We start from the raw sequence: 22889 nt of genomic DNA on the forward strand, positions 1-22889 counted from the left end.
TCAGCAGGCTTGGACAGGCCGTGGGCACCGTCCTTCTGCAGAGCAGGAGTCCGTCCTTCTGGGAGCCAGGTGCGCCCTGCCGCTCTTGGCATGGGCGGGAAGGGGCCGGTTTTGCAAGCCCCATTCTGGGGCAGGCGGGGGGCTCGCGCCGGGCCCTGCTTGGTCCTGGGGTGCCGGACGCTGAAAACCACTGCTTAGCGCAACCTGGGCTGGGCACGGGGAGGCCAGGGAGCCCTCCCATAAGGTACCTTCCCATAGCCTGTAGAGACGTTTCTCGTCTCTTGTTTTCCTCTCCAGGCCAACCTGAAAAAGTGCATGGACCACATCCAGCGCCGGGCAGTGGAGAAAATTGTCAGGATGCTGGATCGCGGCCTGGACCCCAATTTCCATGACCCAGAGACTGGAGGTGTGTGTTTGTCAGAGAGGAAAAGTGGTTCTGTTACGCCTACTATCTGTGAGCAACGTGATGCTAATGTTTACTTGTTTTTTGTTTTGTCTGCTGTAGGGTGGGGGCCACGTTTCGTTCTTTTTCCATGTGGCTGTCCCTTTATTGCAGCACCATCTGTTGAATTTTTTTTGGGGGGGGTGGGGGACGGTGGGAAGTGCCTGGGCCGGGAGTAGAACTCGGGTCTCCTGCGTGGCAGGTGAGAATTCTGCCACTGAACTACCCTCGCACCCCCACGTTTATTTGGCTCTTAAAGTTGCTTCCTTGGTCGCGTGAGCTCTGAATCCAGAGGCCAGGGTCTGTACTCAGTGCAGTGTCCCCAGCAGTCCCACTGGGTGGCACGGTGCCTGGTACATGTCGGTGCTCAGTATGTATTTGCCGTATTTGCTGAATGAACAAACAAATGACTGGTGTCTACATCCTGAGTTGGTGAGTGCCTGCTTTGGCCTGGGCACTGTTTTACATCCAGGGCACTTGGCCCTCATGAAGCCTCATGCTGGGGCTGCACATTTTTATAAACACCTGCAGATACACACCTGCGGATCTCTGCTGGGATAGCGACATTTTCAGGTAGACACACCTGTATACTTGTCTTGCTCCCCTAGTGGAAACCAAATAAATTCCTATGAGTGAGGGCCTCAACTCCTTTACAAATAAACAGCACAGGCTCTCGATACCTTCAGGAACGTGGGGTTTCCTGACCTTGGCACTGATGACGCACAGCTGGATGTTTCTTTGCAGTGGGGGGTGTCTGTGCATTGAAGGGCGCTGAGCAGTGTCCCTGGCCTCCATCCACCCCATGCCAATGGCAACCTCCAGTCTCGACAATTGACAGTGTCTTTAGACATTGCCCAGTGTCCACTGTGTGGGGTCCCTGAGTGAGTGGACACCAGCTGTCGGCAGGCGGAAGGCAGAGACTTGGGGAGAACCATGTGCAGCTCTGGGGACAGAGCCCACGTGTCATCTCTGAGTGGTCACCCAGTTGGTTGGACTCTCTACCGTTGAGTAAGTTCCTCTTGGATTCATCATGTGGCTACCTCCAGTGAACCCTGCTTCTGGGTGCCAACAAGGTTCAGTGCACCTTATCATGTCTATGTTGAATTTGATAACAAGGGGCACCCAGGTCGGAGTGGACCAGAAGTAACAAATGTCTCCCAGTGTTGCATCTCAACCTGTCCTCTCCTTCCCCGAACCATCTCTACAATTGCTTCTTCCATATCTGTACCGGGGTGACTAATTGGTACCATAAACATAGCATGTTCTCGTAGGATTCTTGGCTCTCTCCTCCCAGACTTGAATCTGTTCCCATCTATTGTGGATTGGATTGTGTTCCCCCAGAAGACAGGCTTAAATCCTGATCCTAGTTCTGGGGGTGTGAACCCACTTTCAAGCGGGGTTTCTGAAGATCTGGTTTAGATGAGGTCAAACTGAATCACGGTGGGCCTTTTCCAATATGTCTGGAGTCCTCAGAAGTGAAAGGAATTCAGACGTGGAAGTAGGAGTGAAGAGATGAAAGGAGACTGCCGTGTGACAGAGCAAAGGCTGAGTTATGCATTGCTGCAAGCCTCCATCATGATGCAACAGACTCTGGAGAAGGCATGGACTTCCTGTACCTTGGCATTGGACCTTCATCTTCCAGAACTGTGCGCACATACATTCCTGTGGTGGGGTCGACCAGTCGGTGGTGTTTGTCATAGCAGCCCTGGCAGGCCAAGGCACCATCTTAGTAAGTGGCACCACCATGTAAACAGTTGTCAGGGTGGAGAAGCTAAGAGGGACCATCAACGCTGCTTTGAATGCTACCCCCCCTTCCTCTCCATCAGCCAGTCCTCTTCAAAATGTTCTCAATCCAAACACTTGCCATCCTCAGCGTTTGTGCCCAGTTGGAGCTGCCATCAGCTCTTGCTCTATTAGCCTTATAACTGGTCTTCCTGTGGCCCCCCACCCTTGCTTCCCTCCAATCCTCCACCACTGCTTCTGTCATCCACACATCAGCCAAAGAATTCCTTTAAAGATATAAATCAGATTCTGTCACCTCCTGCTCAAGCCGAGACAGCTTGCTGTCAGACTCGGAGTAAAAGCCAGTCTCTGGCAGATTTGGAAGCCCCGAATGTACCTGCGCTCACCCCACTTCTGACCTCAACCTCAGACCTAGTCCTTTCTCTCTTACTCGGGCTCTCTGGGGTCCGTGGAATACCTGAGCACACTCTGCCCCCAGGTCTTTGCTCTTTTTCTTCCCTCTTCCTGGAACTTTCTTCTCCCCAGATAGGGGTGCAGCTCAGGCCCTTCACCTGGTATCACTCTGGTTGCGTCCCCCTGCCCAGCCTGTCCACGGCGCCCCTCACCCTGTCGCCTCTGCCCCTTACCTGGTGTCTGGTTTCACAGAATCATAGTGACAGGACCTCACATTCTCGGCTTGTGTCTTTATTGACTCTCCTACCTAGATTTGCACTCCATGAAGACAAAGAACTGCTCGTCTAATTCAGTTTTGTGTCCAGAGCTTAGCACAGTGTGGGACATACAGTAGTTGCTTAAGTATACTTGTGGGATGAAAGATGAATGATGATGGAATTGGCCGTGGGGCCAGAGATGGGGGATGATTTTAAGGAAACACCCTCGAAGTTATTAAGTGTGCAGTACTGAAGGAGCAAACACAGTGTTTACTTCTCCTGTGGAGGAGGATCTTCTGACCCCTGAAGTGGGGACCTTCCCCCCCTCCCCCCCATGCTCATGCCACCAGGCCCTTCCCCTACCTGCACTGGCTTTTGTGTGTCCTCGTCTCTTCACTCATCTCTCTCTTACGTGGCTCCTGGCAAAGAAGGGACGGTTGCCCACGGCCAGCAAAGGCAGACCACAAGACACGGATCCCAGGATGGGGCCTGTCTGCTCCGGGAATCGAAGATGTCTGCATCTGGGAGTGCCAGTGGATGCTTTCTCCTCCCTGGCTGTACCTGGCTGTTCCTTATCTCACCCAACAATTAACAGCGATCAGAATTAATGTTATTTTTTTAAGGCCAAAAAATAATATTGACAGTAATCAAAAAGAAGACAGGGTATGATTAGGGCAGAAAATTCTGAAACCAGAGACCAAGGAAGAAGCTGCTGTTCCCCCAGCAGATGACATATCCCAGCCCCCACCTCTTCCCAGTGCCCCTTCCCCAGCTCCACAGCTTGGGTGCTAATGTCTTCAGAAACTTCACTCATCTTCCCAAATCAGAAGAGGAGCAAACTCAGCAGTTATCTGTGCATTTTTCTGCTCAGACTTGGTGGGGAGTAGATGAGGGAAAACAGGGCCTGCGGACAATGAATGAAAAGGGAAAAGGAAACAATGGGCTGTACTTTTTGGAGACACTGTAAATTGTGGGTGATTCCCAGGGAAGAGCACATAGTACTGCCCCTTTTTCAAACCACATATGGAGTAAATATTGGGCAAGAATATTTAACCCAAAACTCACTGTGAAAGGCCAGAGCCAGTGGTTTTGCAGCTGGGTGAACATCTTCACTTTCACTTCCATCCAAGATGGCGCATCACAGACCAACGGACTCATGTAAAAACCTCAGCAAGATGTATGGATTGGCAGTTTTCAGGAAACTGGGTATCAGGCCAATTAAGGACTATGACCTTTGTGTTGGGGACCCATGGGAGGTGAGCCCCGTGATGCCCAGCTCACCACTCTGAGAGTTTCCAGACTGGTGCAGGGAGGGGGCAGGGCTTTGGGAGTCCCCAGAGACCAGATTTCAACCCTGGCTTCTCTGTGATTAATTGTGGAAGGACCAGATTAGGGAATCTCTGCAAACTCCTACTTCCTCTGCTCCTAAATTAGATGGTGGTAATTAGATGGGTTCAGAAAATTTGAGCATTAAAAGAACAGGATGTGTAAAGTATTTCAAATATGGAGCATGCATCACACATAGGAGGGTCTCCAGAATGTTCCTGCCATCATCTCTGTTGTCCGCAATGCCTCATGCACAGTTGAAGCTCAACAGAAGTTGTGTTCTCCTTGGTTTGGAAGCAGTTGGGGCCTGGGCAGTTCCTAGAGGGAGTAAAGCAAGGAGTTGGCTTTGACAGGCTGCCTCTAGGCAGGAGGTGGGCCAACCAATTATCCCAGCACTGAAAGATCCATGGTCTGGAAAGCCTTGGGTCCCAGGCACCCTGAGATGATGGGTCACCATTGAGTGAAGAGGGCACTTAACAGTGAAAGCTACAGTTAAATGGGACCCCACTGTCATTCAACAACGTGCCAAGTGCTTACCCAGCCCTATCTTTTCCTTTTGTATTTTATATGTCATATCAAATTTTCCTTCTTTCTACACTCTTCTCCACACCTCTCTCTTCTGTCTTTTTGTATCTGTCTCTAGTGTTCCCTTTAGTATTTCTTGCAGAGCTGGTCTCTTGGTCACAAATTCTCTCAGTGACTTTTTGTCTGAAAATGTTTTAATTTCTCCCTCATTTTTGAAGGACAGTTTTGCTGGGTATAGAATTCTGGGTTGGCAGTTTTTCTTTTTTGGTAATTTAACTATATCATCCCACTGTCTTCTCGCCTCCATGGTTTCTGCTGAGAAATCTACACATAGTCTTATTGGGCTTCCCTTGTATGTGATGGATTGTTTTTCTCTTGCTGCTTTCAAGATCCTCTCTTTCTCTTTGACCTCTGACATTCTAACTAGTAAGTGTCTTGGAGAACGCCTATTTGGGTCTAATCTCTTTGGGGTGCGCTGCACTTCTTGGATCTGTAATTTTAGGTCTTTCCTAAGAGTTGGGAAATTTTCAGTGATAATTTCTTCCATTAGTTTTTCTCCTCCTTTTCCCTTCTCTTCTCCTTCTGGGACACCCACAACACGTGTATTTGTGCGCTTCATATTATCATTCAGTTCCCTGAGTCCCTGTTCATATTTTTCCATTCTTTTCCCTATAGTTTCTGTTTCTTTTTAGATTTCAGATGTTCCATCCTCCAGTTCACTAATCCTAACCTCTGTCTCTTGAAATCTACCATTGTAGGTTTCCATTGTTTTTTTCATCTCTTCTACTGTATCTTTCATTCCCATAAGTTCTGCGATTTGTTTTTTCAGACTTTCCATTTCTTCTTTTTGTTCTTTCCTTGCCTTCTTCATATCCTCCCTCAATTCATTGATTTGGTTTTTGATGAGGTTTTCCATTTCTGTTCATATATTCTGAATTAGTTGTTTCAGCTCCTGTATCTCATTTGAACTTTTGGTTTGTTCCTTTGACTGGGCCATATCTTCAATTTTCCTGGTGTGATTTGTTATTTTTTGCTGGTGTCTAGACATTTAATTATCTTAATTAGTTTATTCTGGAGATTGCTTTCACTTGTCTTACTTAGGGTTTTCTTGCTAGATGAGTTTGTTGTCTATCTGTTCTTTGACCTTCAGTTCAGCTTTTTCTGGGCCTCTAGCTTAAGTTTTTTTTTAACAGAGGGTAATTTTTCAGTCCTTGTTTTCTTGTTTCTTGTCCTGCTTGTATGGTGCCTTTTCCCTCCCCAACCTTAGGAGGGTCTACATAGGTATTACAGACTCCAGCCGGGTTTTCCAGACTAAACTGGCCTCCTATCAGGAGGAAAGAGTCACCTGCGTCAGTTTTCCCTGAGGGTGAGACCCAGCAGGTTGAAAGACTTTCCTGTGAAGTCTCTGGGATCTGTTTTTCTTATCCTGCCCAGTATGTGGCGCTTGTCTGCCTGCAGGTCCCACCAGCAAAAGATGTTGTGGCTCCTTTAACTTTGGCAGACTCTCCCTGCTGGGGGTGTGGTGGAGACAGAGGAGAGGTTGTAGGCTGTTTTTAATGGCTTCAAATTACGAAGCCCTGGGGTCTGAATCCCTTGAGGGAGGGATTCCACCTGAGTTGGGCTTCTCCCCTCCCCTGGGGAAGGCACAGTGGGGGACAGCCCTGAAAGCAGCCCGTTTCTGCCTATGCCTGGGGCAGTTGCAGCCCTAGTAGTCCCACCGCTGAATCCAGAGGCAGCCAAGTCTCCGTAGAAACAGCCACAAAAACCTCTGTTTCGTCCCCTTTCCTCTTTTTCCATTAGCCCAATAAGCGACCTCTGCCTTGACCAGTTTTGCCTGAGCTGGGGGCCTATTTTTAGTAGTCAGAATTTGTTTATTAATGCCACAATTGGTGTTTGGTTGGACTCAGTCCCTGCTACTGTTAGAGTGTCTTTCCTTTCCCTCCGGGAAGCTGCCTGTGGGGGAGGGGCGCCGGGTGCTGGCCGCTGCGGCTTGGGGAACTCACGGTTCTGGGAGGGCTCACAGCTGGTCCAGACGGGGGTACGCTGTGTATCTGGTCACTACCGTGGCTCCGGGAGCTGTTCTGTACTGTTTCTGGTTATTTAGTAGTTGTTCTGGAGGATGAACTAAAACGCGCACATTGCTAAGCCGCCATCTTGGCCCCTCCCCCCCGTCTCTTCCTTAAGCCTCATTTCTCTCTTCTCTGGCCCTTGTCCTTGGAGGAGCCTGAAACTCACGTGCCGGTGAGGGTGGGGTCAGAGCCTGGGGCCCCTTTGCTGTTGGTCTCCAGGGTCCCTGCTCTTACCCTGTGGGCTGCTCGGTTTGTCTTGAAAAGGAAATGGAGCCATCAGGGATCTGTCTCCTCCCTGGCTGTACCTGGCTGGACGTGGCCTTGGCTCTGGCTGGGGTCTGTGGCCTTGAGGGCCTCCAGCTCAGTGTCATGGGTTAGAGTGCATTCTGGAGCAGCAGCTGTGGTGAAGAGCTTTCTCGCCTCTGCTTTCATGCTCAGTGGCTATGACAGCCTTGCATGCTCCTTCCTACGTTTTGGAAGCTGTGGACTGAGTCTGGTGACTTTCAGTGCCCCCCCAGCCAGGGGCAAGATCTCGCTGGAGAACGAACTCCCTTCCTCCCTGGGCACAGCCTTGAGAGCCTTCTCAGGTTTAGATTGTCCCTCATCAGAGCTGAGACCCCTTCCACCCTGTGTCGCTGAGTGCAGCTGGCTCCCAGCCAGGCTCTTCCCAGCTCCCACGTGGGCCAATTAGAAGGTTTCCCGGAGCTTCTGGATCCCTGGAGGCATAAAAGGTGTCACTCTAAGAGAAGGGAAGGGGGATGGCTGTGCTCTTGGCAGCTGAAGGTTCACGTCAGCCCTCTACCCCTAGCCCCGAACGAATCCCTGGCAAGTGACTCCCCGGAAGGCATGGGGGGGGATCCCAGAGGACATGGTTCTGGAACCTTCCAGACACCAGGCTGTGAAGGATTAGAGGCTCACAAATTAGTCTATGTAAATGAACTCAGCTGGGAGACCATGGAGTGAATAAGTTTTGCCACTGAACATACCTGGGTGCATTTGGTTTGTTGGCTACAAGAATGAATAAAGAGAGAGCCTGTTTTGTAGCAAGAGCTCAATGGCATATCCAGTTATTTCAGAATTTTCTTTCTTTATGCCCCCACCGTGGTCCGAAAAGGATTATAGGTGCAGGTGATAGAGCAGGTTAATGGATCAGGTAAAGAAAATGAGGCAGAGGGAAAAACAAGGGCAGGAGCTGCAGGGAGACCAGGATGCAGGTCTCAGGCATGCCGGGAGATGTTTGTCTGCTAGAGCCAAAGGCCCATCTGAGAAGGCCTCACAGCACCCCATAACTGGAAGCAAGCTCATGGGGAGGGGTCTGCAGTCCCATCATACACCCCAATTTCCACTCTTGACATAAAGGTCCAAGAGCAGATTTTCCAGGGAGAAAATCCAGAGAGAGAGTTTCCCCCTGCATCTTTACGTTCAACCCAGTACCCAAAAACATGAGCCTTAAGGTTTAAAATATTTTTAACCTTATTAAAATATTTTCTAATTTTCTAATATACTTTTCATTTAGAACAGTTTTTAAATTTCAGCATTATTGTGAAGATAGTACAGAGTTCCCACTTACACAGTTTCACCTGTAGTTAGATTTAACACGTGTCGGAACACTTGTCACAGTCATGGACCAGTATCGACACGTTAGTGTGAAGTCAAGTTCATACTTTATTCCACTTTCCTCGGGTTTTTCAGAATCTCCTCCTGTGTTCCACAATGACATTTAGATGTCACGACTCTAGGATCCTCTCAGCTGCGGCAGTTTCTCAGACTTTTGCTGCTTTGAAGCGCTTTGAAGAGGGCTGGCCAGGTGTTTTGTAGAACGTCCTTCAAGTGGAGTTTGTCCGATGATTTTCTCAGCCTGGGGTTATCGGTTTGGGACGGAAGATCCCAGAAGTGGAGCACGTTTCTCATTCCATCGCCTCGAGGGCTCTTTCTGTCAACAAGGCTGTCACCTTGATGTTGACCTTGACCCCCTGGCTGAGATCATGTCGTTGGGTTTCTCCATGGTAAAGCTACTCTTTTATCCCACTTCCCATCCTGTACCCTTTGAAAGGAAATCACTCTGCAGCCACACGCAAGGAGCCGAGAGTTCTCCTCCACCTCCCTTGTGGCAGAGAATCTACATAAATTATTCAAAATTCACTTTAGAGCGAGATTTGTCCCTTACTTATTTATATCAGTATAGACTGTGGATATTTATTTTTTTTCAGGTGCAGCTTCATTCAGTGTTCCAACCTAGTTACATTACACTTAGGTATTATTGTGCTGTCCACTTTTGAGTTTTTGTATCTAGTCCTGTTGCACAGTCTGTATCCCTTCAGCTCCAATTACCCATTATCTTACCCTGTTTCTAACTCCTGCTGGTCTCTGTTACCAATGATATATTCCAAGCTGATTCTCGAATGTCAGTTCACATCAGTGGGACCATACAGTATTTGTCCTTTAGTTTTTGGCTAGACTCACTCAGCATAATGTTCTCTAGGTCCATCCATGTTATTACATGCTTCATAAGTTTAGTCTGTCTTAAAGCTGCATAATATTCCATCGTAGGTATACGCCACAGTTTGTTTAGCCACTTGTCTGTTGATGGACATTTTGGCTGTTTCCATCTCTTTGCAATTGTAGATAATGCTGCTATAAACACTGGTGTGCAAATGTCCGTCTGTGTCTTTGCCCTTAAGTCCTTTGAGTAGATACCTAGCAGTGGTATTGCTGGGTCGTAATCCATTCTGCCATTCTATGTCTTTTGATTGGGAAATTCAGTCCATTAACTTTTAGTGTTATTACTGTTTGGATAGTATTTTCCTCTACCATTTTGGCTTTTGTATTATATATATATCATATCTGATTTTCCTTCTTTCTACACTTTACTCCATACCTCTCTCTTCTGTCTTTTTGTATCTGACTCTAGTGCTCCCTTTAGTATTTCTTGCAGAGCTGGTCTCTTGGTCACAAATTCTCTCAGTGACTTTTTGTCTATAAATGTTTTAATTTCTCCTTCATTTTTGAAGGACAATTTTGCTGGATATAGGAGTCTTGGTTGGCAGTTTTTCTCTTTTAGTAATTTAAATATATCATCCCACTGTCTTCTAGCTTCCATGGTTTCTGCTGAGAAATCTACACATAGTCTTATTGGGTTTCCCTTGTATGTGACAGATTGTTTTTCTCTTGCTGCTTTCAAGATCCTCTCTTTCTCTTTGACCTCTGACATTCTAACTAGTAAATGTCTTGGAGAACGCCTATTTGGGTCTATTCTCTTTGGGGTGCGCTGCACTTCTTGGATCTGCAAATTTAGGTCTTTCATAAGAGTTGGGAAATTTTCAGTGATAATTTCTTCCATTAGTTTTTCTCCTCCTTTTCCCTTCTCTTCTCCTTCTGGGACACCCACAACATGTATATTTGTGCGCTTCATATTGTCATTCAGTTCCCTGATTCCCTGTTCAAGTTTTTCCATTCTTTTCCCTATAGTTTCTGTTTCTTTTTGGAATTCAGATGTTCCATCCTCCAGTTCACTAATTGTAGCTTCTGTCTCTTTAGATCTACCGTTGTAGGTATCCATTGTTTTTTCCATTTTTTCTTCTTTGTCCTTCACTCCCATAAGTTCTGTGATTTGTTTTTTCAGATTTTCTATTTCTTCTTTTTGTTCAGCCCATGTCTTCTTCATGTCCTCCCTCAATTTATTGATTTGGTTTTTGAAGAGTTTTTCCATTTCTGTTCGTATATTCAGCATTAGTTGTCTCAGCTCCTGTATCTCATTTGAACTATTGGTTTGTTCCTTTGACTGGGCCATATCTTCAATTTTCCGAGCGTCATCCATTATTTTCTGCTGGTGTCTGGGCATTTGATCAGATTTCCCTGGGTGTGGGACCCAGCTGGTTGAAAGGTTTTTCTGTGGAATCTCTGGGCTCTGTTTTTCTTTTCCTGCCAAGTAGGTGGCGCTCGTGGCAGTCGTCTGTCTGCGGGGCAGTCGACCCGGGAAACCGTGCGTGGAGGCGGGGGTCGTTGGCCGCGGCTTGGGGGAGTGCCGGTCCAAATTGCCCAGCTGGCCTGAGACGCCAAGCGTGACGGGAGGGCGCCGCTATCCAACGTTCCCAGTCAGACCGGGGAGCCACGTGCGTGGAGGGGACCCCAGTCGCCAGCTGCCCCGGCCGGGAAAACGTGCGCCCCTCGGGTATCTCACCGCAGCGGATTCTCCCTGCCCGTTCAGCCGTTCCAGAATGGGGTACGCTGTCTTTTTGGTCTCTGTCGTGACTCCGGGAGCTGTTTCGTATTGTTTCTGTTTCTTTAGTTGCTTTTCTGGAGGAGGAACTAAGACCCGCGCGTCTTACTAAGCCGCCATCTTCTCCGGAAGTTGTGGATATTTATTTTATACCTTGAGTTATAATCCAGTAGAACTTCATTTTCTTTCTCAAACTGTTCCAGCTTTGGCCACGGAATCCCTTTCACTTGTCTCCCGTGTTCCTTCAACAGACCACAATCAGCATGTTGGTTTTTGAGTACTTTTTTATTTTCTGACTTGACAAGATACTCCAGGCTCATTTTATGTATTTCCTGTCCCAGTCTTACAGTCAGCCACTTCTCCAAAGGGCCCTGCATCCTCTAATTGGAGAATGGTGTTAGACACCAAGATTTGAGCACGAGATGTGCCCATTGTCACTGGGGTATCCTTGCTTCTAAGCTCTATCAGCGGACAGAGCAAGGAAGGTATGTGTGTCTACTAACTGGTATATATATACAATTATCTACACATTTCTCTGCGTAATCATCTGTGTCTGTATTAAGCTAAACATGAGTTCATACTAATGTCTTCTCGTGCAGTCGGTTCCCCGTGGATCCTTCTAGCCTCCTTCCCTTGCCATTCTGTAACCTGACGCTGGAACAGTGAGAAACTTGGCTCCCACTATCTCCAATTCATTTACTTAATTCTTCAGTTCCAGTATGCAGGTATAGTGGTTTCAGAATTCTCAATTGTATCCTTGTGAGAAACAATGTTATCAAGTAGAGTACTGTGCTTATGTGCAGTTCTTTTACCTTCAGTTTTACAGACTCCACTCATCTCCAGAGTTACATAGGTCCGCACGTTTCACCTTGGGGTTGTTTCTTTTCTTTTTTTTTTTTCTTTTTTTGTTACATTCTTCATTCCATCCAGGGATCCCCATTCTCTTAAATGATTTTTTTTTTAATTTTGCTACATTAAGGTTCATTCTTTGTGCTATGATGGTCTATGGGTTTTGACAAATATTTAATTGTTATATTCACCATTACAATATCACACAAAATAGTTTCAGTGCCCTAAAAACTCCCCTGTCCTTTTCACCTAGTTAATCCACACCCCCACCAGAGCCTCTGGAAAGCACTGATTTGCTCCCCATCTCCATAGTTTTGCCCTTTCTAGAATGTCATATGATTGGAATCACAAGGTGTGCAGTTTTTTCAGATTGGCTTTTACATTGCAGTATGCATTTAAGATTCATCCATATGTTTTTGTGGCTTCATCGCTCATTTATTTTTATTGCTGAGTACTGTTACATTGTATGGGTGAACCTCGTTTGTTTATATATTCACCTTTTAAAGGACATTTTGGTTCCTTCCAGTTTTGGGCAATTACAAATAAAGCTGCTATAAACATTTGCATTCAGCCTGTTTTCTGGGCATACATTTTCGTATCAGCAGGGTAAAATACATAGGGTTCTAATTACTGGATTGTATGTTCAGACCATTTCGTTTTGTAGAAACAGCCAGGTTTTCTTCCAAAGTTTCTCTAACATTGTATTCCCAGCAGCAATGAATGAGCATTCTGGTAGCTCCACATCCTCACCAGCAGTTGATATTGTTAGTGTGTTGGATTTTGTCCATTCTAGTAGGTGTGTAGTGGGATCTCATTGTTTTCTTGAGGCTTGAGTTTTGCTTATTCAAATATCCATAAATTCTTAATTCCTGCTCTGGTAGGATCCCATTTATCGGCTGCAAACCAAGTTAATATATGTGCCAGTTTGAAAGGATGATGTACCCTAGACAAGTCATGTTTTAATCCTGATCTGTCTTGTGAAAGCAACTGTTTCCTTAATCCTATTCAGCACTGTAGGTTGGAGACTTGATTAGATTATCTCCACAGAGATGTGGAAAGCCTAATCTCTGGGTATTAACCTTGATTAGAGGGAGATGTGACTCCACCCATTCCAGGTGGGTCTTGATTAGTATACTAGAATCCTTTCAAGAGGAAAAACATTCTGGAGAGAGCCAGAGAACCATGAGAACCAAGAGAGCCCACGCAGCCAGAGTCCTTTGGAGAAGAAGAAGGAAAACACCCCTGGGGGAGCTTCATGAAACAAGACACCTGGAGAGAAAGCTGGCGGACATCACCATGTTTGCCATGTGCCTTTCCAATTGAGAGAGAAACCCTGAACTTCATTGGCCTTTCTCCAGTGAAGGTTAGCTTCTCGTTGGTGTCTTAATTTGGACATTTTTATAGGCTTGCCTTAGTTGGGACGTTTTCCTGGCCCTAGAACTGTAAACTTGCAACTTAATAAATTCCCCCTCATAAAAGCCATTCTGTTTCTGGTATTTCACATTCTGTAGCTGACAAGCAGGAACAGTAGGGTTGTGTATGTGTATTCGCGTGTGTGTTTTATTACCCTAAGCAGTAGTTCTCAGAGAATCAGTGTGGCTCATAGAGAATCTGCCCTTCTTTCCAACACTTATGCTTTCTTTTTTTTAATGACAGTCATCCTTGTGGGTATCTGATTATAGTTCTCCTCTCATTTCCCTGATGTCTAACGATGTTGATCATCTTTTCATGAACTTGTTGGTTATTTGTATCTCTCTAGAGAAAATGATTCTTCAAATCTTTGGCCATTTTAATTGATTTATTTGTCTTTCTGTCATTGAATATTAAAAACTCTTTATATATTTTGGATACAAGTTCCTTATCAGACATATGAATTGCAAATATTGGCCTCCCCCTCTCCGGGTTTTCCTTTTACTCTCTAAATGGTGCCCTCTGGTGCCCTGAAGTCTTTACTTTTGTTGAAGTCCAGTTCATCTATTTACTTTGCTTGTTGTGCTTGAGTTTTGGTTTCAGCTGTCTCTGCAGCCTTGCAGCCACCATCTTGTATAGGGAAAGTGGGCCTTCTTCAGAGTACCCCTTCTTTAATGGGGTGTGGGATCACTGTGCTAATTGGGAATAAGTAACAGGTTATGTCACAGGTTGTAGGGGAGGTGAGAGCTGGCCAGTGGATGGTCATCCTTTCCCTGAGAACATTTGACTTCTGGGGAAGCCTGTTGCGCTGATTGAGTGGACACTTCTTTGTTTGTGGTTGCAGAACAGCACTGCTTCCCCATCTCTCCAGCTGCACCTCTGTCTTTAACAGTTCAGTCTTCCTTTTGCACACACCACTTGCTGGGTACGCCTCGATTTTTCTTTTGGAAAGACAGAAGCTACAAGAACTCACCTGTGGCTCCCCCCACCCCCCACTTGGTAGACAATGGGTCCCTTTAACCTGTGTCATTCATGGTCCTGTCCCACTCTGTCAGTGGGAGCCGCAGCCCCCAGGAGTCTTTCTGGGAGCAGGGCCATCTGCGCTTTTTTTTTGTTTTTAGTAATTGTCATGTACACAACAAACATGAAAGCATTCTTGACATGGAAACATTCAATACATGGTATACAATCAGTGGCTCACAATATCATCACATAGTTGTGTATTCATCACCATGATCACTTTTTTTAACATTTACATCAACCCAGCAAAAGAATTAAAAAAGAAAAAATTCATACATGTCATATCCCTTACTTCTCCCTCTTGTTGACCGCTAGTATTTCAATCTACTCAATTTATTTTATCCTTTGTTCCCCAATTGTTTCTTTTTTATCCGTATGTTTTTTACTCATCTGTCCATACCCTGGATAAAATGAGTGTCAGACACAAAGTTTCACAATCACCTGGCCACATTGTAAAAGATGTATTGTTATACAATCATCTTCAAGAATCAAGGCTACTGGAACACAGCTCTGCAATTTCAGGTACTTCCCTCCAGCCACTTCCATACACCCTAAACTAAAAAGGGGATATCTATAAAATGCATAAGAATTACCTCCAGGATAACCTCTCGACTCTGAAATCTCTCAGCCGCTAACACTTTATTTTGTCTCATTTCTCTCTTCCCCATTTTTGGTCGAGAAGGTTTCTTCAATCCCTTGATGCCAGGTCCCAGCTCATCCCAGGATTTCTGTCCCACGTTGGGACCATCTGCCCTTAAATTGTTTGTTTGACTTTGAAGCCATTCCTAAGTGTATTTACCTCTGGAGGCCTGTTTGAATGGCATAGCTCTGTCCGAGGAAGCGTGAACCACAGAACACCTGACTGTACATGCTGCTGTTGGAAATTGGACCCATGGGATTCTCCCAAGTCCAGATGTGATAACTCTTCATAAAATTAGCCAAACCTCCCTTGGGTAACAGGAATTTTATCCAGAATGTGAGACCCCAGTTCCTTTTGCCGAGACCTGCTTTTCATCCTGCCTGGATCCTTTTTGTTCCCTATTGTCAAACATTTCTTTGCAGAAAAATGATTGTTCTTGTTTCTTTGTATCAATTTCTGATTACAGATCCTTCTTGCCAGAATCCACTTGGGCCCACGTCTTCTCCTGTGCACTTGTTAGCCCACTTCAAATCCAGGGAGGCAGGAGGGCCGTGTGTATTCCAGTGATGACGAAAGAAGGGCAGGTGTGAGTGCATTCTGGCCAGCTGTCTTGGCGAATGGCCCTGTGGGGAGACATGCAAAGAGGTGTCCCCTGGCTCATAGACCAGTGTGAGAAACACTTGTTGGGACACTTAGTGGCGCTGATAGTTTTGAGAGGTCACTATTATCCTCTGCGTTAGCTTAATCAAGTCCAAGGCCCGTGGGGAGTTGGGCAAGTCTTCTGTGGAAACTCTTCGTGAGAAATTGTCTGCAACACAGAGGGCTGTGACTATGTATAGAAATCTCATGTTTTTTTCATGGTCAGGGGACAGGCATTAATCAGATATGCTAGTTGGTAGGGAGTCCCTCTTTTAACATAATAGAGAACTTTGTGATTGCACGTCATGCGCTGAGGATGAAACGTTACACTGAAACACTGAATGCAGATGAGGATTGGAACTGCTTCAAGCATTTAAACAGGAGCTGTCCGTGCAGAATAGTATTCCCGGGACACCCCCTAATTATCTCTGATAACTGCGTAATGAGGGGCTTCCTCCCCCAGGACTCTGAAACTCCAGGTGCTGGGAGGGGGCAGCTAGGGTTGCATTAGTGCATGGGTTCTCACTGTCACAGGATCATGTATGTTCTCATCAACATACATGACGAGGAGAGTGTGTAGTGGGGGAATGTTGGTCAGCGGTCTGCCCAGTGTGAACTTTCCAATCATGGGAGGACGTCATAGCCAGAGGTGGTTGAACTCGCCCCTGTCCTTTTATTTTATGTAGGAGGCTCAGTGATCCATTTGGGTGTATGGGCAGAAAACATTTAAACATTTTATCTTTCCCTTTAAAAATATTTATCTGCATGCATTCTATCATTTATTTAATATATTAGTACCCTAGGGCCTAGATAATTTTCATTAAAAAATTCTTACTGATATAATTTACATGCAATTTAAATGCATAGTTTTGTGTTTTTAACATCTTCATTGAGATGTATTTCATAACCCATAAGTTTTAGCCATTTAAAAATGTACAGTTCACGGGTTTTTAGTGTAGTCACAGAATTGTGCAGGTGCCATCAGCTGATGATTTGACAAAATTTTCAACACCCCATCATGTGACAAGTAACAGTCATTCCCCTTTCCCCCGATCACCCACCCCCAGCCCAACACAACCGGGAATCTACTTTCTCTCTGTGCATTTGCCTGATCTGGACATTTCACATAAGCAGAATCTTATGCTATGTGACCTTTCATGATGAGTAGCTTCTTTCACTGAGCGTGATGTCACTGTTTGTCCATGGTGTAGCGTGGGTCAAGGCTTCTTTTTATTGCCAAATAGTATCTATAGAATGGATATACCTCTCATCATTTGATGGGCATTTGGGTTGTTTGCACTTTGGGGCAGTTATGAATAATGCTGTGTGAATATCAAATATTTGAATAGACGTGCGTATTCATTCCTCTTGGCTTTACACCTAGGAGTAGAATTGTTGGGTCACACGGCAGGTCTGTGTTCAGCACTTTGAGGAACCGCCAGGTTGTTTTCCAAAGGAGGTGCAGTTTCCATGCCACCAGCAGTGTGTGTGGGTTCCAGTTTCTCCACGTTCTCTCCAACACTTGTCGTTGTCTGTCCTGGATGACAGCCATCCTGGTGTTATTTCGTTGTGGTTTTATTTGCATTTTTTCTAATGACTAATGATGCTCGTAGCTGTTCATGTGCTTAGAGGTCATTTATGTGTCTTTGGAGAATTGCCTATTCAGATCCTTTGCCCATATTTTACTTTGGTTATTTGTGCTTTTTTATTGTTTAGTGCAGTTATTTGCCTTTTATTGTTGAATTGTAAGAGGTCTTTATATATACTGGATACAAGTCTTTTCAGGTCTATGATTTGCAAATAATTTCTCCCATGCTCTGAGTTGTCCTTTTAAGGCTGTCCTTTGATGCACAAAAGTTTCTTTAATTCTGATGAAGTCCAGTTTATTTTTTCTTTGGCTGCTTGTGTTTTTGGTGTCACATCTAATCTATCATATCTAATAATTCGTTGCCAAACCTAAGGGCACAAATTTTTACCTATGAGTTTTATAGCTTTAGTTCTTATGTGTAGATCTGTGATCTGTTTTATTTTTCTGTACAGTGTGAGGTAGAGGTCCACATTCTCTCTTTGGCATATGAAGATCCAGATGTCCCAACACCATTGGTTGAAAAAACTGTCCTTTTCCCAGGAGCATGAATACTTTATAGATGAAAAAATCATCCACATGAGATACGTACCAGTATTTTTCTTCTTTTTGGTTTCTTTATGGATCATGCCTGCATGGGATCCATAAGGATTGGGAGGGGTGCTCGGGGTGAGTGCACCCCAGACTTGATGCACAGCAGTTACTCGTGAATCTGCCTAAAATGCAGATTCTGGCTCTTAGATCCGGAATGGGACCAGAGATTCAGCTTCCAGGTGATGCCAGTGCTGCTGGCCCATTAGGTCCATCTGCAGGAATAAAAGTCAAGAGCATTGGTTCTCAAATTCAGCTGTACATTCAAGCCACATGGGGAACTTATAGCATTCTGCCATACTCAGGTCATAAACTGCATGCTGATTAAATTAAAATCTGGAGGTAGGACCCTGATGATTTCACAGTGTATCAGATGTGTTACCAAGTGGTCTCTGTCAAGATGTGCTCCTGGTACCACCAGTGTCGCTTGGGAGTGCAATAGCAATGCAGACTCTTGGGCTACTCCAGCCTACTGAACCAACAGTTCTAGGAATGGGGCCCAGTATTACTTGTATTAACCAGCTCTTGATGTACTTCTTAGCTATGCCAAAATTTGAGACCCACTGTCCTGGAGAATGAGGACAGAATCTCAGAATCCTGCATTTCCTCCCTCTGAGTCTTGGAAATGTTGAGGTCTGGTCAGCAGTAAATGTAGACACACACACACCTTTTTTGGACTGCTGGTAGAATTCTTGCTTTCAAGGTGGTGATGTTTGGAGACATCGGATTCCTTTTGACTTGGAGGAGGTCACGGTAGAAGGTTGGAACAGAAAGTCCACCCTCCTTCTCTGGTTTTGCTCGTGCATGTATCTCAGGTCACCTCTTGCGAAGAGACACCCCCATCTTCTGGACATTTAGAATATTACGATGGGAGGCCATTTCTCGTTCTAGAGATTTAGCAACCTCAAGCACAAAGGCTTTTTCCAAAACTTCTGGTCAAAGACGTTTGCTGGGTCATTGCTACACAGTTTTGTGTTTGGGTTGGCAAAATTTCAGTCTGACTCAGAACAGGATATGTGATGGCATCGTTTTATAAAATGGGCTGTATTAGGAAGGTGCTATGGTATTGGGAGCAAAAGTAGAAGGTCCAGTTCCACTGTCACTGGTTCCCATATCTGGTGGCCCTCTTAAACTGGGCGTAGTGCTCCTTATCTGTAGCATCACCACGGATCACGAGGACAGCAGGCAGGCTGGAGCTTCTTCATGACAACATTACAAGGAGCTTTCAAGTCCACGGCCTCTCCTGGTCCCTAACCGGGAGTGGGCAGGATGAGTTTTTTAGTACATATGGGGGTCCCAGACCCTGAACAGCTCAAGGCTTGTGTCCAGGCATCACAGCTAAGTCCAGTCTGGAATTCGCAGGCTCCGAACCCAAGCCCAGACTTTTCCCACTTCCCTGCTATTTTGCATCAGAAACACAAGACAGAGAACAGGATGCCTGTGATCTTGTAATTTGAAATAGTTCTGTGTGGTAGGATGTTATATTAGAAAAATAATCCTCTACTCAGACAAACTGAGAGCATAGTTTGTGCCCCCTCTTTCAACTTTGAGTGCAAATATTAATCCTCAATTCATTTTAGCTGTCGGTGCATCTTTACCTAGCCGTGCACCCATCCATCAATCCACCACCCACCCACTCACTCTTCTGTTCCCCCATCTGCCCACTCTTTAAGAGACTGAATCTCCTAGGAGGAATCTTGCACCTAACTGTTTGGATTTCACGACCTGTTGTCATTCTTCAGTGCTTCCAGGCTCACACGCACACACACACACACACCAAGTACACTCACTCCAAGTCACAGCCCCACTGTTTGGTGCCCACTGCTTTAGGCTGTCAGCCTTCTCCTGCCACTTGACTTCTTGAGGGCTGTGTCGCACCCCACATCTGGACAGACTGGAAATGATTTTGCTGGTTCTCTCCTGATGTGCAGCCAGATGCCTCCCACTTGTCACTCCTGAGAATCTTTTGGTCAGTAGCTGGGGTGGCTTGGAGTTGTTTGTGTAAAGTTCATCCATTCCTGTGGTGTGAACCTGTTGTAAACTAGGACCTTTTGATGAGACTACTTGAGTTAAGGTTGTTCCGAGTCGATCAGGATGAGTCTTAATCCTAATACTAGAGTCCTTTATAGGTGGTAAGAAATTCAGAGCAAGAGAGAGAAAGCTTCAGGAGACAAGTAGCTGAAAACAACAAAACCCAGAAGAGAAGGGGGAGGCCAGCATGTACCCCATGTGCCTGGCTGTGTGGCAGAGGAACCGAGGGTCTCTGGTAGCTGGTCTTCTGGAGGAAAACATCGCCTTGATGATGCCTTGATTTAGAAGTTCTCACGGTCTCAAACCATAAGCTAATACATTCCCATTGTTAAAAGCCAATGCATTCGGGATACCCAAATCAGTAGGCCAAACCCTTAATCTTAATACTTACCCTTGTGAAGCTTGTGTAGGTAGTGGAGAAACTTAGCCTATCTATAGGTGAGCCTGAGAGTTACTTCTGGAGGACCTCTGTTGTTGCTCAGATGTGGCCTCACTCTCTCTAAGTGCACCTCTGCAAGTGAAACCATTGCCCTCCTCCCTAGGTGGGACATGACATTCAGGGGTGAAAGTCTCCCTGGCAGTGTAGATGACTCCCAGGGATGAACCTGGCCCTGGTACCATGGGATCAACGATGCCATCCTGACCAAAAGGGGGAAAAGAATGTAACATATAAGGCATCAGTGGCTGAGAGAGTTCAAATAGAGTTAAGAGGCTACTCTGGAGGTCACTCTTACGCAAGCTTCAATTAGATATGGCTACCTATCATAACTTGCCAAACCCCCAACCAAAACCATTCCAGCCAATCCTAAAGAACACCTAGGGCAATATATAAGATTCTACAAAGGTTCCATGCATTAGGGTAACTTTCCAGAAGCCTACAACCTCCAGATGGGTCCCTGGACCAGATAAGTCCTGAAACCTAGAGGGCCCAGCCTCTCCAGAACATCAACTAGTTCCATCTCCCTACCCCATATTGTCAACAGCCCCTTCCAACATGAAAAAGTTAGAATGGGCATGGCTCAAATACTCCTAAAGAATGGAAGAAAGACCAAAGCTGATAGTGGAGTTATACAGAGAAGGTCGAGTTTAACAAACGAATATAATTGCTGAATCATTACATCGATATTTCAGTCTCCGGTGTCTTAGAGCAGCTAGAAGTAAAAACCTCAGATTGTGGAATTGTAATCCAGACCAAATTCTGAAATCCATTCTATAACTCACTGTTGTGCTGTGCTTTGAAATGTATTGCTTTTATATATATATATGTTATTTTTCACAAAAAAGAAAACAAAAGTTGTTTAAAACAAACAAAAAAGCCAATGGGTTTCATGGTATCTGCTTTGAGCAGCCTAGGAAAGGAAACCTGTAGCTTTGGAAGCAAATCATGGCTTACTCCCTAGAGCCAAAGGTTAACGATAATTTCTAGGTTCGAGGGCCTGCATACCTGCAAGCCCTCTCCTCTCCCAATATTATAGGAAGGCCTACTGTCATCCCAGTCACCCAGATTAAGGGGCTTTGGGGTCGCTTTTTAGGTTATATGTGCTGATTTTCCCAATTTATTTTAAAAGCAAAGAAATTGCAAAAATGCAAAAACTGAGGAGTACACACAGAACTCTGGTGTCAGATAATTGCAGTTCCAGGCTCACTGTGGAAAGGGTCAGATATTGGTGATTGTGCCGTCCCGCAGGTGACAGGTTAATCGTTGATTAACAGACGTCTTCTTGGGGTGGTATGGTCAGCCCTGCACATGGGCATCCTCTCTGTGGATATGACATTGAAACCAGGAGGCTCTCCCCACTCCCCCGGGGTACGTCCCGGCTGGCGGGACCTTGCGGGGTGGGTTACTGGGCCGTCATCTGAGGAGGGCTCCCGAAACCCTGCAGAGAGCCTGCCTAGGTTCTAGTTATCGTTCTAGAGCTGGAAGTCCCCGGCCTGCGTGTGCGCAGCTGGAACGGTTCTCTTCCCCACGTGCTTATCCAGCGGCCCAGCCGAAGGGGGCTTTGATTTGGAGTCAGAAGTCATGATTAAAGCTGCAATTCTGGGTTTACTAGTTGCCACCTCCCCCTCTTGGAGACGCAGTTGTTATGATGAAATGGCGCACGCTGAGATTGTCAACTACAAAAATAGTACAGTACAAACATTTTTGAAAATCTGCTTTGGACCACTTACCGTTTGCTTTGACCTTGTGCAGACAGCCTAATACAAAAGAAAAATCTTGACATTTGAAGGATGGCCTTGTCCTACGTGAGCGTCATGCTCTGATATCCAGACATGAGGAACTGCGTCCTGAAGTTGCTGTAGGGGCTTCGGCTTCTGAACGCAGCGCCCGGTGGGCCCTGGAGACCTGGCTCTTTCCGTGGGTCACGTGCTGCTGTGTCCTGTAACCCCTCCCCTGCTCCAAGGAAGAGGTCCCCAAGGTGCCTTTGGGTGCCTGTGCCTCGACGAGGAGGCCACTGGGAGCAAGGCTGCCGAGGACCTGACCGGGGAGTCCAGTGCTCTCTGTCCTCAGGTCCACCTCCCTTTGCACAGCAACCTCGTTCTCACACCGGACCACGTTTCTCTTCCCACATCAGGCTCCAGCTGCGTTCCAAATGGCCCTGCTTCCCAAGCACCCCACGGCATCCGGCCTTCCTTGCCTTGTTGATGTTTTCTGGGCAAGAAATCCCCATCACCATCACCACAGCCCTGTGTTGCCCAGGAAAGCTCCTCTTTTTCTTTAAGACTCTACGGAGATGTGTGTCAGGGCGTCCACGAGAGCGCTGTCCACGAGAAGCTAGAGAATGTATCCGTGATGTGGCTCACCAGTGTACCTGTAGGTAGGCACCAGTTGCAAGGACCTGCTTGTGACACATGCGCTGTGGGTTGGCTTCGACTGCAAGGATTTATTGGCTCATGGTTTTAGAGGCCAGAAGTCTCCAGTGAAGGCAGGGGCATGCTTCCTTTTGGAGTCTGTAGCCTATGGTGATGGCTCACCACAATTTTGGGGATTCCTTGACTTGCATTTCTGCCTCTGTCATGTGGCAATGTCCTCAGTTTCCTTCTGTGGCTTTCTCTTTAGGCGGTCTCCAGAATTATGGATTCAGTTGGGATATACCCAAAGAAATTCTTAGAAGACCCTCTTCACAAATGAGTCCACACCTTAAGTGATAA

General features: G+C 46.0%; 1 protein-coding gene across 4 annotated transcripts in view; it reads left to right on the plus strand.

Annotated features, from left to right (window-relative positions):
- Positions 1-22889, plus strand: part of SHANK2 (SH3 and multiple ankyrin repeat domains 2) — a 630917-nt gene that overhangs the window by 148124 nt on the left and 459904 nt on the right. For all 4 annotated transcript variants that reach the window (XM_077115405.1, XM_077115406.1, XM_077115407.1 and 1 more), the window contains exon 6: positions 298-406. In XM_077115405.1, the coding sequence (XP_076971520.1) occupies positions 298-406 (109 nt within the window). The remainder of the gene's footprint in view (positions 1-297; positions 407-22889) is intronic.

Source organism: Tamandua tetradactyla, chromosome 9, assembly GCF_023851605.1.
Source record: "Tamandua tetradactyla isolate mTamTet1 chromosome 9, mTamTet1.pri, whole genome shotgun sequence".
Taxonomy (NCBI): Eukaryota; Metazoa; Chordata; class Mammalia; order Pilosa; family Myrmecophagidae; genus Tamandua; species Tamandua tetradactyla.